This window comes from Seriola dumerili, unplaced genomic scaffold (genome assembly GCF_002260705.1).
Source record: "Seriola dumerili isolate Sdu_G_001 unplaced genomic scaffold, Sdu_1.0 BDQW01000088.1, whole genome shotgun sequence".
NCBI lineage: Eukaryota > Metazoa > Chordata > Actinopteri > Carangiformes > Carangidae > Seriola > Seriola dumerili.
The window spans coordinates 7,547,706-7,562,551 of NW_019174343.1; the positions used below are offsets into that span (position 1 = coordinate 7,547,706).

General features: G+C 42.9%; 1 protein-coding gene across 1 annotated transcript; it reads right to left on the bottom strand.

Annotated features, from left to right (window-relative positions):
• Positions 1-10,426: 10,426 nt before the first annotated feature.
• On the bottom strand, positions 10,427-14,552 carry fam83d (family with sequence similarity 83 member D). Its single transcript, XM_022745415.1, has 4 exons — positions 13,948-14,552; positions 12,204-12,371; positions 11,910-12,034; positions 10,427-11,738 (listed from the first exon to the last, which is right to left on the bottom strand). Exons 1-4 carry the CDS (start codon positions 14,431-14,433, stop codon positions 10,871-10,873), a joined length of 1,647 nt encoding a protein of 548 aa, XP_022601136.1. The 5' UTR covers positions 14,434-14,552; the 3' UTR covers positions 10,427-10,870.
• Positions 14,553-14,846: the final 294 nt, after the last annotated feature.

Genomic DNA, 14,846 nt, shown 5'->3' on the forward strand with positions numbered 1-14,846 from the left:
TTATCTTGAGCTTCCTCAGTCAGTTTTAAGTGTCACATAAAAGTTTGAGATTAATGGAGAAAGTGTGGCAGATGGGTTGTATGTTATCCCTTCAGTCTGTGTGTTTTCAGAGAGACTCACCCCTCAGGCTACTTTGACATGCACATGCATACCTATCTGTGCTGCTATCTCTTTACAGTATATCTGTGTCAGCAGCGGGCTGAGGCAGGACCATGAGAAATGGAGGCGAGCTCGGTCCTCAGTCCCACAGATAGGGGCTGTGCACTCAGCTGTAAACAGTTTCCAGTTTCTGTGTGTGTGTGTGTGTGTGTGTGTGTGTGTGTGTGTGTGTGTGTGTGTGTGTGTGTGTGTGTGTGTGTGTGCGGTGAGTCTTTATTTCCATCTGTTTTCATCACCTCTGGAAAGGTGGCATGACGAGTCTTCCCACAGGAGTGGCGAGAGCGTTGCCGTCCCACACCTTCCTCCTCTCCTCACCTTACTTGATGACATGGGCCTTATCACTGCATCTGCCTGGCCAGTTAGTCCTTCCCCTTTGTTTGAGGATTAGAGGATGCTGCTGCACCAACCGCGAGCCACGCAACATTAAATTGGGAGCTTTCCAGCACGGACGAGGTACAGAGCTTTTCCTCCATGAAGAGGCCATATTTAGAGTCAAGCGATTATTTCAGATAATCTAAAGCTTAATTAAATCATCTCTTTGACTGCTACGGTGAACTCTAGCTGACTGCTAAATATGCAAATATCTCACTCTGCATTAAATCATCATTCTGTTTGGCCTTGAGCTGTGGGAGGAAAGAAGTGACTTGTTTGGATCCACAAGTCAGGAAACTATTGTAACCTTACTCCTTAAATAAAAAATAAGTTAAAATATTGAGTCCTCCACTATATTTCGTGCCAGTATAAGGTCAGAATGTAAAACATTTCATTCAGTTTTGCTTTAAGAAGACTTGAAAATGTTTCACAAAAGCACCGAGAGCATCAAAGAGGTGATGCCTTCACTCCACAGTGAGCCACCGTTACAAAGAGAGGTTGACCTTGCCTTTGGCCTCTTGGCTGTCTGACAAAGCAATCCCCATGCTCTAGTGCAGTACGGCTGTCCTCTAAATGAAAGTAGCTGAGAGGCGAAGGGCAAAGAGGCCTATGGAATATCAATGTGCGATGCTCTCAATTAAGATTAAAGCTTCGAATGGAATCCTATGGAGCTGCTTCCCTAAGAAATGCTTGACATTTTACCCTTGCTGACTCTGGATAAAAAAAAAAAAAAAAAAAAAAGTGTCCTGCGCCACCACCACCACCATTGCCGCTAACTAGCTGCCCCTCCTCAGCAAGCCCTCCTTTTGCTGAACTCATTCTGTAGATATTGACTTAGGCTACAGTCACACTTCTAAGAAATAAGTGAAATGGATCATCTTACTGCCAGTGGATGATAAGAATACAGAAATATGAAAAAGCGTCTGGATCAGCAAAATGACAAACTAGGGGGGGAAATATGAGGCAGTCATGATAAACCCTTAGAGACAAATTCCCCACTGCTAGATGGAGAAATGAGGAGAGGAAAGAGAGGGGCAGAGAGGGAAAAGAGAAAGGAAAATATACATCTGCAACATGCCCATTTTAATCGTATGTTTAAGCGAGAGCCTCATTAATTTACAGTATCTGAATGCATAACACACAGACAGAAGGCTTTTAAACACATAAAACACCAGTCATGTTTTTTGTTTCCTTTTTTAGAAAATAAGCCAATGAGATCTGATGTCACACAGATTCATCATAAAGGAACAAAAGTATTTTTTCTACAATATTGTACTTCTCATATAATTAATACAACACATCTATTGTCTGCAGATTTTCATTTATAGGAAACAGCCTATTACAGATTCAACAGATGTTGTTTCTGGGCCCACGGCTTCAGTGTGAATATAAAACACGAGTCGGTATTTACTTGTAGTGTGCGGCACATTTCCTGGTGATTTACAGAACATGATGTCAGTGGTTTGCATCTGATCTCGTAGATTAATACAGATTAAGATGATGTTTACAGTGTGTGTCTGCCATCATCGCTTCTAAGCGGCCGCAAGCTTTTCTTGTTGTGTTTTCAATTTGATAACACTGGGAAATATATTAGGGCTCTGTTTAATTCAAGACACTAAATTAGTAAGGAACACGTCTGCTCATTTTATATTGAGAATAATATGTAACTCCAGGTGGAGCTAAAATAGATCTAAGTCTGATGTAATAGTTTATTGCTGAAAGAGAAGGAGCAGGGACTGATTATGAATACGATGTAGAAAATAAGATCAAAATGGAGCCTATCGTGTAAACTCCACCCTTGATAAACAGAATTCCACATCACGCTCCAACTCTGCAGTTAACTGAATCAATGCAATTCCACTTGTGCTGATCTTGCAGACTGAGGCCCTTCCCCCATCCTCCCTCTCCCTCTCTCTCTCGCTCTGTCTTTCTCTCTTTCTCTCTCACGCGCGCACACACACACACACAAAACACACACGCCCATCTCCCTCCCCGCGCAGGTCTACCCATCGTAACACATTAGCAGTAGAAGCCATCACACAATCAAGACAAGGCAGTGTATGAGATGTCAGGCCAATTTGTTTCCTTCTTGGAGCTACATCACATTAGCAGGGTGGCTATACCCTTGAGCTAAATCCAAGTTCACACAGAGGGAGCGGGGCTGCCGGACAGGAGGGCAGCGGTGTCAGCACTTTTCAGACGGCTGCTGACATGTATCCAGCGGACTGACATGTATGAAAACAGCTTGATGGTTTGAAATATGGTCCTTTGGTTGTTCCTTTTTTTTTTTTTTTTTTTTTTTTGTAGGCGTATACTGGAGTTTCCTGAGGCTGGGAATAGAAAAGAGTGCACAGTCAGAAAATGAAACAAAAAAGTTCTTCAGTCAGAGGTCAGGACATCAAATGAATCTGTCAAGTAAATAAGAGGAGTGGAGTTTATATCCACTCTCATCAGGATCTCATGCCTCCAAACAAATCTGATATGACTTCAGCTGTGCCCTCCCTGAATCACAAGACAAATGTGACTCAGAGAGGCCAGTCAATAGTTCAATTATCTGACGTCTGTCTTGCTTAATTAAACATATAATTGACCATCCAAGGACTAATGATAGCCATCCCATTACACATGAATCCAATTGATTTGGCATAACCACCACTTGACCTCGCTGTGGATTGCCTGGCCTTAGGTACAGGGTCAGAGTGTATCTACTGTTCGCTGCTGTGACACTCCTCGCCACTGCGTTCCCCGTCGCATGTCTCAGGATGTGGCTCTCAGCTCTGCCAAAAACAGTTGGAGGGAAAAATGCAATTACTGCAAGATTATCATACTGCTTCCGTTTGACTTTTCTGACTGAATTCATGAATATATATGAATCCATCTTGCATCTCAATCTGAGGCCCCTCCCGTCTTAGCGCCCCACATCTATGTTTGGCTGGTGGCATTTTCTTTGTTTCCTCAAAGTGTGTTCTTACAGGAAGATTAAAGTGTTACCCTGAAAAGCCCTCACCATAATTCAAAAAAGCATGAAACATCAAAAAATCCGAGCATACATTTCTCTGTGTAAAAAACAGAAAAAAGTCACTGTAAAATACATTTCCAGAACTTTAACGAAGAGTGCGGCGTGAAGGATGTGTTTTTCTTAAATATTGCTGTTGTCAGGTGAAAGCCTCCAAAATGTCAGACGGAACACAACCTGTTTTTTAGCTTGATGACCAAGCATTTTTAAGTTTACCCAATCGAATTCTGAAAGGTTTTCATGAGCTTCAGGCCTGTTGAAATTTTTCAAACCACAGACGACCATTCAAATTGAAGGAATAGTTCAACAATTTCCTTGCCGAGAGTAAGATCAGAAGATTGATACCAGTCTCCTCTCTGTCTGATAAGTATGAAAACAGAGCCAGGAGATGATTAGCTTAGTTTAGCTGTAGCTAAGTCACTGCGCTCAGTTACCTCCACCAACCCTGTCTGTTCATTTGTCAGCAGGATTACGTAAATGTCTTGAACCGATTTGAACTGAACTTGATCATTTAATATGAGTTTGAATTTTTTTTCTCTGAAGTCTGGTATATGTTGTTTGACACTGGCCTTGGCGCAGGTCCGCACTCTCCGCGCTTATTTCGTGATATTGAGTGGTGGTCCAAATCATCGCTGCTCAGAGAGTTGGCGTAAGTCCCTTTTCCACTATTTTCAAATATCCCACGACTGTCAGAGGAAACAGAAATACAAAGCTACCGTGAGTAGAACGACTTACATTGCAAACTTTTAAATACTAATGAGGTAGAGTTAACATATTCTCTCCCTCGAACACAGCCACAACCATAGGATTACACACACACACAAAACATTTAACATCTGACCATTATCTATGATGTTATGGTATTTATTTTATCCTACAAAAGGACAAGAAAATGAAATTCATTACTTTTAAAGCTTTATCTTGAAAATGCTAAATTCAGTGCTTTGAAATACTTTAAAGAGCCTGCGGGAACCCTGTGATACAGTTCCTGAGTATTGGTACCAACTCCAATACTCCATGCCATGCTTTTCTCAATACCTTACTTTGAGAAAAACATGTTTTTTTTAAGAACACCTTTTTATTTGACAAAAGGAGTCAGAGTTAGCTAGTGTTGTCTTCGGTCAACATTAACTTCAGCAAAAAAAAAAAAGTCTAAAATGATCAGAAATATAATTTAAATTAGGAACAATATGATCAAAGAATAAGAAAACAAGATTAGCAGATATTTGATGCTGTAGTTTAGTTGTTAAGAGATTTTCTGATCATCTGTTTATTATATTTCTGTAAGTATACAGAACACAATAATAGAATCATAGAAATAAGAGCATTCAATTCAAATTGTTATTATTATTATTATTATTATTTTTATTATTATTGATAATAATAAGAAGTGTTGACATTTGATACCTTGACCCACATATTTTGGGTGTCACCCCAAATGTAGATGATATTACTCTGTAATTAGTTAGTTGTTTATGAGATCCACACTCACTACTGCAATTGTTTAAATTTCATAACACTCCCTGCGCCCAACCCCCAAACACACACACACTCACACACACACACACACACACACACACACACACACACACACACACACACACACACACATACACACACACAAAGAGAGCATCCCTCTCTCCCTGAATGTATCACCAACCTTTGGACTTCACCACTACTCCCCTTAATAGCTCAATCTGATGGATCATTTAAAAGCCCGCTGAAACAGACAGATGGATAATGGATTGCATGGCAAATCAATGCTGGGATCAATGGAAGACATGCATCAATAAATGGATAGAGAGCTGCTGAAATAGACACCAGAGTTAATGTGGAACAGCGTAGAACATCATTGTGTGGAGCACACAGTGGAGGAGGCTAATACGAGTTGCTCCAGCTGATAAGGTGTCCTTTTGAATAATGCAGACAACAAACTGACAGTGATAAGTTAAACTTAAGCTTAGCTGCTACAGTGTGGCTGGAGGAGCTGCATATTTAGTGCCCTCCCCCAAAACACACAGACACACTCTGCCTCGTAACGGCAGCCTCCACCAGGACAATTTCTCTGCCGGCTGTAGCTCCACAGCAGTTTCCTGCCAATTTACACGACTGTAATCATGTGACAGACCCGGTCAGACTGAGGCTGTGCTGAACTGGACTGTGAATGCAGCAGGGCAGAACATGAACAAAAAGATCACATCTTGTGTTTTTTGTACAAAACACAAAGTCCCAGGAATCTTCTCTATCGTCTGTCCTCACTGGGGACATATGAGCAAACGCCGGGCTAGGAAGCATTTTCCGCTGATAAACAAACTCTAGTGTTATTTTTCGGCTTTAAAACAGTATGCTGAGCTGACGTGCTGGGACACATGGTGTTGCCACAAGTGTTGAACTTATGTTGGACTCAGGTGGCATCGTGACCGGGGTCTGACTCATCGCTGCAGCACCGGACGCTCCAGACTTGTGGTTTAAACACCCGACAATGCGAGGCATCCCACTCACTGATAATTACATTTAATACTGGTGTCAGCTGTTGTGAATCGGCATCACAGCAAATAAAATAAATATAATTCTTGATAGACCTCAGCTTGCACTCCTACCACAAGCAAGTGGCAAGACACTACAGCTGTTTCTCGTGGGCTGGTGCCATAAATCTCTGGTGAATGGCTGGTTTAAGGCTTGGTGCTAAGGAGCAGCTGTACCCGTCTAAAAATAGCAGCAAGGCTGCTGCCGGACAGCGTGTTTTTAAAGCTCAACATGCAGTTTAGCACAAAGAGCCTATCAACAATACCTTCCACCTGCATTAGCCTGACTGCGGCCTGGCATCAGCATTACAGTGCAGGAAGTGACTGACTGTTGTGCAAACTGAACGTCCGTGCATGTCACTGTGTCTGACTCACACACCCAAACAACGGCCAGATCCTGACCGCATAATTCAGACACACTTTATTTTCCAATGAGCTGAACATTCATTATCAGTGTGTCGTGGCCTGAGGCAGAACGCTCCCTCCTCAGTGTAGTGACAACCACCGGCCGCCCTGATGGAAAACAAGGCCAAGATGGCACAGCAAACACGAAATCATTATGACAGGCACAGTTCAACAAAGTAGGACTCAGCACACTAAGCACATTTTATCAGTGTTTTCTTTAAGTCAGGTTCTTTCTCTAAATTAAAGAACACACTGAAATTCCTGCACCCAGTCCTGCTTGTTCGGACTGATAATTAAAAGTGTGGGTGCACATACATGAGCGTGTGTGTATTTGGGCGCACACACCTGTTTGGGTGTACTGTAGGGTAAATGTAATTGCTAAACACGGAGGCTGGCAGTGTTTAGAGGTGCCAAATTGCACCTCTGGGAGTCACTATAGCTCACAATCTGACTAATGAAGGCCAAGTAATCAAGCTTCAAACTCATCAACCATGTTTGCAGTAATTAAAAGGTTTATGCTCAGCATCAGGAGAGCCATTCCACTCTGTCAGTCAGTGTCAGAAGCCAAACCTGATGTTTTTTACTTCCAGAAAGCTGCAGCCAAAATCTGAACATTTGACACAAATTCAGCTGCTCTGATTGTTCATTCACTTAATATGATGATAAAATGTCGTAACAAATACGAACGTAACAAATCACGCTACAGTTGGAAGCCCTGTCTGTGCATTCACACCCAGGCACCGAGGGAGCCAACATAAATGTACACAGTGATGGATATAAATCCGATAATCAGTTGTATGACAAGCACTGTGTGTCGGCGTCATCCTGATCTATTCTGTCCTGTGGGACGGTGGGAGTGGGCTGTTAGTGTAAAATACTGCCATCATATTACACACACCCTGACCTTCAAATCTACATTTTTTCGCGCTCTAAAAATTACAAAACATCCCAAAAAAATAAACACATAATGAAAATTCACATTTACATCCCTTTGGCATCCAGCATGTACTAAAACCCTCTAAAACAAAACATCACTGTTGTTGTCCCTGGTTCTACACAGCTGCAGTTCAAAAGTTGTTTTACATCTCGATGGATGTGATTTGTCATTATGCATTTTGCATTATTGTGCTGACTAACCGGATTAGGCTTCAACATAATATTTGGTGGGATATAAAGTTACACCTTCTGTCAGACATGCTGACATCCACAATGATTGTACCCAGCATGCAGCAGGAGAGGTTGTGCCACAATTCTCCGGGGACCATATGTGACCTGAAGAGGACATCAGACAGTGGCGCTTTGTCCACCTTCACTCAAAAATGAAAATGATACAGTTAAAGATGGTGTGAGACAGCCACCAGAATTAATCTGTAACACATGCATCTGAAATCTGGATTAAATTGTGAAAATTCAGCAAAGTCTTTGAGGTGAAAAAGACTGATAATGGTACTGTTTCAGTCAAAGAAATAAATCTTTGGTATTTCCAGAGTTCCAGCACTGTGAGGCGACTACAGCAGGACAAGCCGAGGGGAAACAAGTGAGCATGTTTTAGCTGAGGACAGGGCTCTCTCTGCTGGCTGAGTCCTGCTACTGTCACAGCTGATGCTCATCACAAGTGGGATCCCAGTAAATGTGTAAAAACAGGCAGTTTCTTTCAAGGAAAAAAAAAAATTAATTAAAAAGTCAATGACAGTTTTTTAATTGTCACATGTGAAGTGGAATGTGTGAGCTTCTCTGTTTACCAGTGAGCCGAGCCTAATAGGCGCAGACTGTTGTGTTGTGGATCCCCCACTGCTTCCATGATTGTGCTTTGTGCTTTGCAGCAGCCAATTACAATCACATACCATTCTCTCACATATTACCACCATTGTATTTACTTGTAGATCAATTCCCTTCAGCTACATGGTTTTACATAATGAATGCAGAGGCTGCTGATGTGTTTGCCTGCTAGGAGATGCACACACCTCAGCAGGGGCCGCTGAGGGCCTACTGTTCTTCCCTCACTGCCATATAATAGTTTGAAGTGTAGGCTGTGTTATGTCTGAATGATTATAATGTTTTTAAATAAATCGTTGTTGTATTCAATTATGATAAAGCTTTATTTTGAACTTTTAGTACATTTCTCCGTAAAACAAAAGCCTTAAGCTAAAGTTAAGTTTTTACATACAATACCAAACAATACCAATATGGCTGAAACTGCAATTAACCAATCATTTAATTGATTGATACTGGGTAAGCCATCTTTGCGGGTCATTAATTGGAACAATGGATAAATTAGTGGTGGAGCACAAACACACCTAAATGTACTTTACATATCAAATGTAAAAGTACTCGTTGTACTCTGCTGTTTATGCTCTGATGTCTAATAGGCCAAACAGTTCATCTATTAATCAAGAAAACAATCAGCAGATTAATGAGCAAAATCATTTGTTGCAGCCCTGATCAGCTTATAAAATCTTACTGTGTACAGTAACTAGGAATTATAAATGTCTAATAAATGTAGTTAGTCGGTTAGTAATGTTAATATAACATGAAAATACTATAATAATAATACAAATACCTCAAAAATTACACTTAACTACCACCACTGTGATAAATTGCCAATAAACCATCTCAGAAATGATCACTGAATTGATTTTGAGAAGTACTATTATAAAACATACAGAAGCAATAAGTCTTTGTTAAATGTTTCAAAATATCGGTGATATTAAATGTAACTGAGTGTCAGAAGTGAAAATACTGTTATTCTGTATTCTGTATTATGTTTCTCATGCAAAGAAGTGCTCCATCATCAATTAGTTCACCTACAGTAAACTGATATATGAACACGACTGTCAAATCATTTCCCCTTTCTGTGTTAAATTCACTGCGTCTCTACTTGTGTTTAACTATTTGTCTGATAAATTGTTTGGTAGATAGTAGACTGTTTTAAAACGGGATCTCATGTTTTGCATAGTTGATAAACTTAACCATGAGCTAATAATTTACTTCAGCTTATTAGTTAACTGCAGTATTATGTGACTCTTCATGTGTACGATCATTTGATCACCGTGTTTCCTGTTTTCCATCATGTTCTGAAACCACATCCAAAAGGTCTCCTTCCTTTGTCAATAAAGCTATCTACATCTTGATATGGAATATTTACACCTCTCATCCTGTCAGTGTAGTTCAACGTTAGTCACGTAAAGCTCAGTGAGTAATACATTTATAACCGAGGGAATTCACCGCGCTCCTCACTAGAGCCAAGACATTGACTTGTTTTGATACACAGTGGGACCTTTGTGCTTGAGCGTGTTATGAAGGCTGAAACACTGCTTGTGCCACGCCCAGCAGCACATGGTGTCCATCTAAAGTCCATGATTCACTTTATGTGGAGATTCGGAATAACTTCAAAGTAGATTGTTGCTAATATGTGCATAATATATAATGTATATAGTACACACAAATGCCAATCCTCTATATGACTGCTGCATAAATAACAGCTGTTCTTGTCTTTTAAACCACAACTTGTTGAAAGTGCATCTGTGTGGAAAATAAATATAAAACATAATATAACAGCAAGGAATCTGCAGTTATAACCTCCTATCAGGAAGTGTTCATTTAGCATTCATCCTGATCTATGCTTGTAATCGGTGACAGAGCTTTTCTTCTACCAAATTCCCCCTGAACGGGGACTGTGATTGGCTACATAATAGGCAGAGGTGCCAGTTTCACGGATGCCAAACTAATTGCACAAAGGCACGAAGCGCAGGTGCTCATTCCCTTTGTGAAGTCACTTTGGAGTGGTTTGCTTCCTTGTGCATCCTGAAACTTGTGAACAAATATTTTCGAACACCTTCCTCAGGAGGATTCGATTGCAGTTTAAACTACAATCAGGCTAAAATGGAACACAAAGGGTGCATAATTAGGAGTGAGAGGGTGAGAACAGACAAAAAAATAAGCCTTCATCTAGCAAAATACTACTTTATTTATTAGCAAGGCACAGTGTGAGCCAGTTGCTCTCTGGAATGATGATCAGATGCAGTTACAGCAGCCAAATGTGATTTAAATAAGCAAAACAGCACTTCAGTGCATTTTCACTCATACTACAGCAGATATCATCCAGTCTTAACTTCCACAGCACTAAACCATGTCTTTGGTCAGAATTCTTATTTGAAAGACATTAGTGTCAATTACAATCAGGTATAACCATTTCACCAGAATTTGCTTCCACATGGACAGGGCCCAGCATGAAGAGGACAGAAGTGGGCACTGCAGAAAAGAAGACCGAAAGAGAAAAGAAAAAATTCTACTGCAAAAGCCAAAAGCATTTATCTGAAACAGAAGATCCACTAGAAAGCTCTCAACAGCTCTTTGCCCACCACCCTCCATCACTGAAATCCCCAAAGACAAACTAGTGTACACATCTGGCTCTTGGCCATGTGCCCATGCCCGCACTTTCAACAAGCAGTCTGGGGTTTGGGTCCTGCTCCCTGTCTCTGTGTGCCCTCTGCCCGCTGTGAGCGCCAAGCCCCTGAGTCATGTTGGTGACGTCTGCTAGCTCCCGCCTCTGGGACAGGGTGGTCACCATGTGTTCCAGCTTGGAGCGGATGGCGGAGTAGTGGTGCTGGCGTTCTTTGGTCAGCTTGTGGAAACAGTCCTTTAAGGTGCCATCTGGAGCTGCCTGGGTGGGCAAGATCTGCCTGGACGACGTAAAGAAGGGAGAGGTGGCCTGGTTTGGTCCTGTGGCTGTCTGTGTGATGAGGCTGGGGTGTTGTGCGAGCTGCAGGTCAGTCTGGGTGTCACTGTCCCTCACTGAGCTGTCGGTCTGAGTGGTGGCGTGGCAGGAGTCAGTGCTGGGGGTCACTTGTTCTTTCTCTGGCAGCTGCTCTGCAGGGAAACGCTGAGTCGTGCTACCAGCCAAGATCTCCTCCTGCATGTGCTGCTGCTCCGCCCAGTCCTCACCTATGGTGGAGGAGTCAGACACTGGGCTGCTTTTACAATGATCTGGAGCTGAAGGTTCACGCTTGCGGCTGGGCGTGCTGGTCAGACATGCTGGCTCCACAGACCTCTCTCTGGCCAAGTGAGGGGAGGAGGTGACTGAGTGTTTGATGAGGAGGTGCTCATAGATGCCGCTGTTTCGGACACTTGGAGGTCCTCGAGTGTTTATAGGCAGAGACTGGGCATAGAGGATGCGGAACTCCTCGTCAAACTTCTCTGTTATCTGGCCGGAAAGCTCGATGAGGTTGCTGCTGTTCAGTTTGCCATCGGTCCAGTTGAACCTGCACAGGAATAGGATTTAACAACATGCATGACTGACTGTCCGTTACACTAGGAGGAAAAGTGTGCTACTTTACAGTCTGGAAAAGTTGGGACTTCCATGCTACATAATAGCCAGCTGAAGAACAGTGTGTGCTGCTTGACTTTAGGTGAAATGGTTGGCAGGCTGTTACCTGTAGGAACCTGTAGCTACTCTGTTTCCATCAATCAGCATAAATCTCTCATGAACTCTCCCAGTGATCCTCGCTCCGGATCTCATGTAATAAGTCGTACCGGTTATGGTTCGCACTTTCATTTGCTGTAAGGATTTAAAAAAAAAAAAAAAAAAAAGAAAGAGCAGGAGTGAGAGGTAAACATGGATCCGCCCAGTCACACCAAATCTTCAGGACATATTTTAATTTGATGGCATCTCACTTTCATGTTGTGCACACAGAGCCACACCCAGCTTTACTGAACCAACCACATACCCGAAGGTCATCCAGGCAAACGTTGACATTTCTGCACATCTTGAGAAAAGCGGGAGCGCATGATTGGTCCAGCAGGATGTACACAGGGACTCTGCGTCTGGAACATGCCTCCTGAAGATCCTTAAAGATATCCAGGTCTGTCAGGGAGTCTGTGACTATGGCAATCACCTGCAGTGGAAAATTACAGAGGTAATATAATAGAATTCCTTTTAGGGCTGCAGCCGTGCTCTCCCAGATGTAGCGCATGATTGTGTTTTCATTATTATCAAATGCAAGGCCTTATTCAAACAGAGCTGCGAATCTCTGTCAGACACACTCCCTGTAATGTGTGTGCTGATGAGCTTTCTATTGACTGTGGTCTGTTACCATGGCAATCGGCAGTAACGCTTGGTCAGCAAACAAATGACTTTTATACAGGAGACAAGTAGGCATGCTGTAGGGCTTGCCTTCAGTTTCCCGAGCTTTGTTTTGCACTGAGATTTCTCTTTTTCGCGAGGAGGAATGGAATTTCAGATGTTGTGGTAAAGGTTGTGTGTGGAGGATTAGACATGGATGTTTACATATCTCAGATTTATTGCTCCAAACTGGTGTTATCCACATGCAGCTTTGTCAGGAGTTCCCCACCTTATTTGGATGGCAGCGTCTGGCTGCTTATTTTTAGGAAAATCTGTAAAACCAGGGTTCAATTTCACAGAAATACAGGACCAGGCCGTTTCTGTGAGCCGACCAGTGTACACACACGGTGTGCCGTTACAGTCAGTGGCTTCAGTGTACAATAAAGACTGTGTGCAGTGGGCGGTTTAACATTACAAAAGGACAGACGATCTCTGAATGAGAATATTTTTTCTAAGGTTTCAACTGGCTGAAAGCCAGAAACTGGTTGTATATATCACCATCTTTTAGCTGTAAGCTAGAGAAGAAATCCAGAGTTTAAAGCTCTCTAATGAAAGAGAGAATGCAAACTTTCATGGAGGGAAGCAAAGCAAGTCGAGGCACATCTGGTACGCAGGCCCTACACAGGCCTGAGGTGCTGCTGAAGCCGCAGACTCCCTTCACGCTCCTCATGCAGGAATGTTTCTTTTCAAAACCAGAGGCTGGACTGACAGCTCCCATCAGGAACATCTCCATGAATTTTCATGCTGTTTTTCTTTTGGTGTTTTTTTGTTTTATCCTTTGGTCACTGCTTTCACTCTAATCAAGATTCCAAAAACCTGAACTTCTAATATTCAGATGATCAAGGAAATTCCATGGGGACACTATGGCATGTATTTTAAGGATGATTCAAAGAAGATTTAGAGCTTGAGTTTTCCCTCAAAAATCTTTTTATATGAGACTATACACACACACACACACACACACACACACACACACTCAAGTCACAGTTATTTTTTTGGTGGGAGGCCTTTTTGATTAAATATCAATTTGAATTGACACACAGCCAAAATAAAGGTACTGATGTAGGATCTCTAAACAACAACTACACAAATCCACATTGTATCACTGTAGCCTTTAGGTCTGGAAAATACTGTAGGATTATTACACTGTGAAATAATGGGGGGTTAGAAAATACAAAATTAAACTAAAACTAGTTATTATATTATTATAAAGCTGAGAAAAAATACTGACACAACATGATTTCAGTGCCTGCAGTGTAGAATTTTTTAAAGGAAATATGATCAGTTGGCAGCTTATGAGGAATCGTAAAAGATAATTATTATGAGACACTTCTTGTCGTCGTGCATACCTCTCTGGCACTTTTAATCATACGCCTGGCAGCCTCCTTGCAGCTGTAGATGCACTCCCCATAGCTGGGCTGGAAGTGCGCCACGGCCCGTGTGACTCCCCGGTACGACCCCGCGGTGAAGGCGGGCCAGCCCATCTCCAGCAGCGGCGGCTCCACGTCCGACACCTCGGGGAAATAGGTGACGGAGGAGCAGTCCAGGGAGCTGCTGAGCGACTGCTCCAGCGCCTGGTCCTCCCCGTGAACTGACACGCACCGCGGGGGCACGGCGGTGCCCCTGATCCCCTGGATCTCATCGTCAGACAGAAAGTTGGGGATCCTCTCTTTTCGGAGGAAGTCCAGAAAGTTGTCGAGCCCTCCGGACAGCAGCTCCTCCAGAGCCAACCGGTGTCTCTCGTTGTAGACCTCCTGCAGGTCCAGGTCTCCGGCCCCGGTTTGTTTTGGACCCAATCTCAGAGGTGAGTCTTCGAGGCACTGTGACAGAGCCATTGTTGTGGCTATTATTCCCACTTTACCTTCGACAGACTCCAGTGCCCCGCTGGTGGCAGGTAACGGCTTGACCTACAAGAAGACAAATTCGTATTTTGTTGTTTCCCTCCGTTCCTGTAGGTCGTTGATGCGTATTGGCTGCAGCACAGTTGTTAAACCTGAATGGCGTCTCGCGGCTCGCCGAGTCGGGCTGTCAGTCTAATGTAAAGCCGGTCTCATTGGCTCGTTTGGAGGCAAACAAGCCTCCTGCTCAGCCTCCTGCTCTGCCCTGATCCGGTTACACCGCAGATAGCAGGGAAGGCCAGAACTCTCACTCTGACACTTTTTCCTGAGACCACGGACGTTGTGATTCCTAGCGAGCATTTCTTTTAAAAACTGTAATCGTCTGGCAGGAGTGTCTCTGTAACTTAAAA

Coding starts and splice junctions, on each gene's coding strand:
- fam83d (XM_022745415.1), bottom strand. CDS start 14,433: ATGGCTCTGTCACAGTGCCTCGAAGACTCACCTCTGAGATTGGGTCCA. Junction 12,372..13,947: donor TGATTAAAAGTGCCAGAGAG/GTATGCACGACG, acceptor TTTCCACTGCAG/GTGATTGCCATAGTCACAGA. Junction 12,035..12,203: donor TTTGCCTGGATGACCTTCGG/GTATGTGGTTGG, acceptor AAATCCTTACAG/CAAATGAAAGTGCGAACCAT.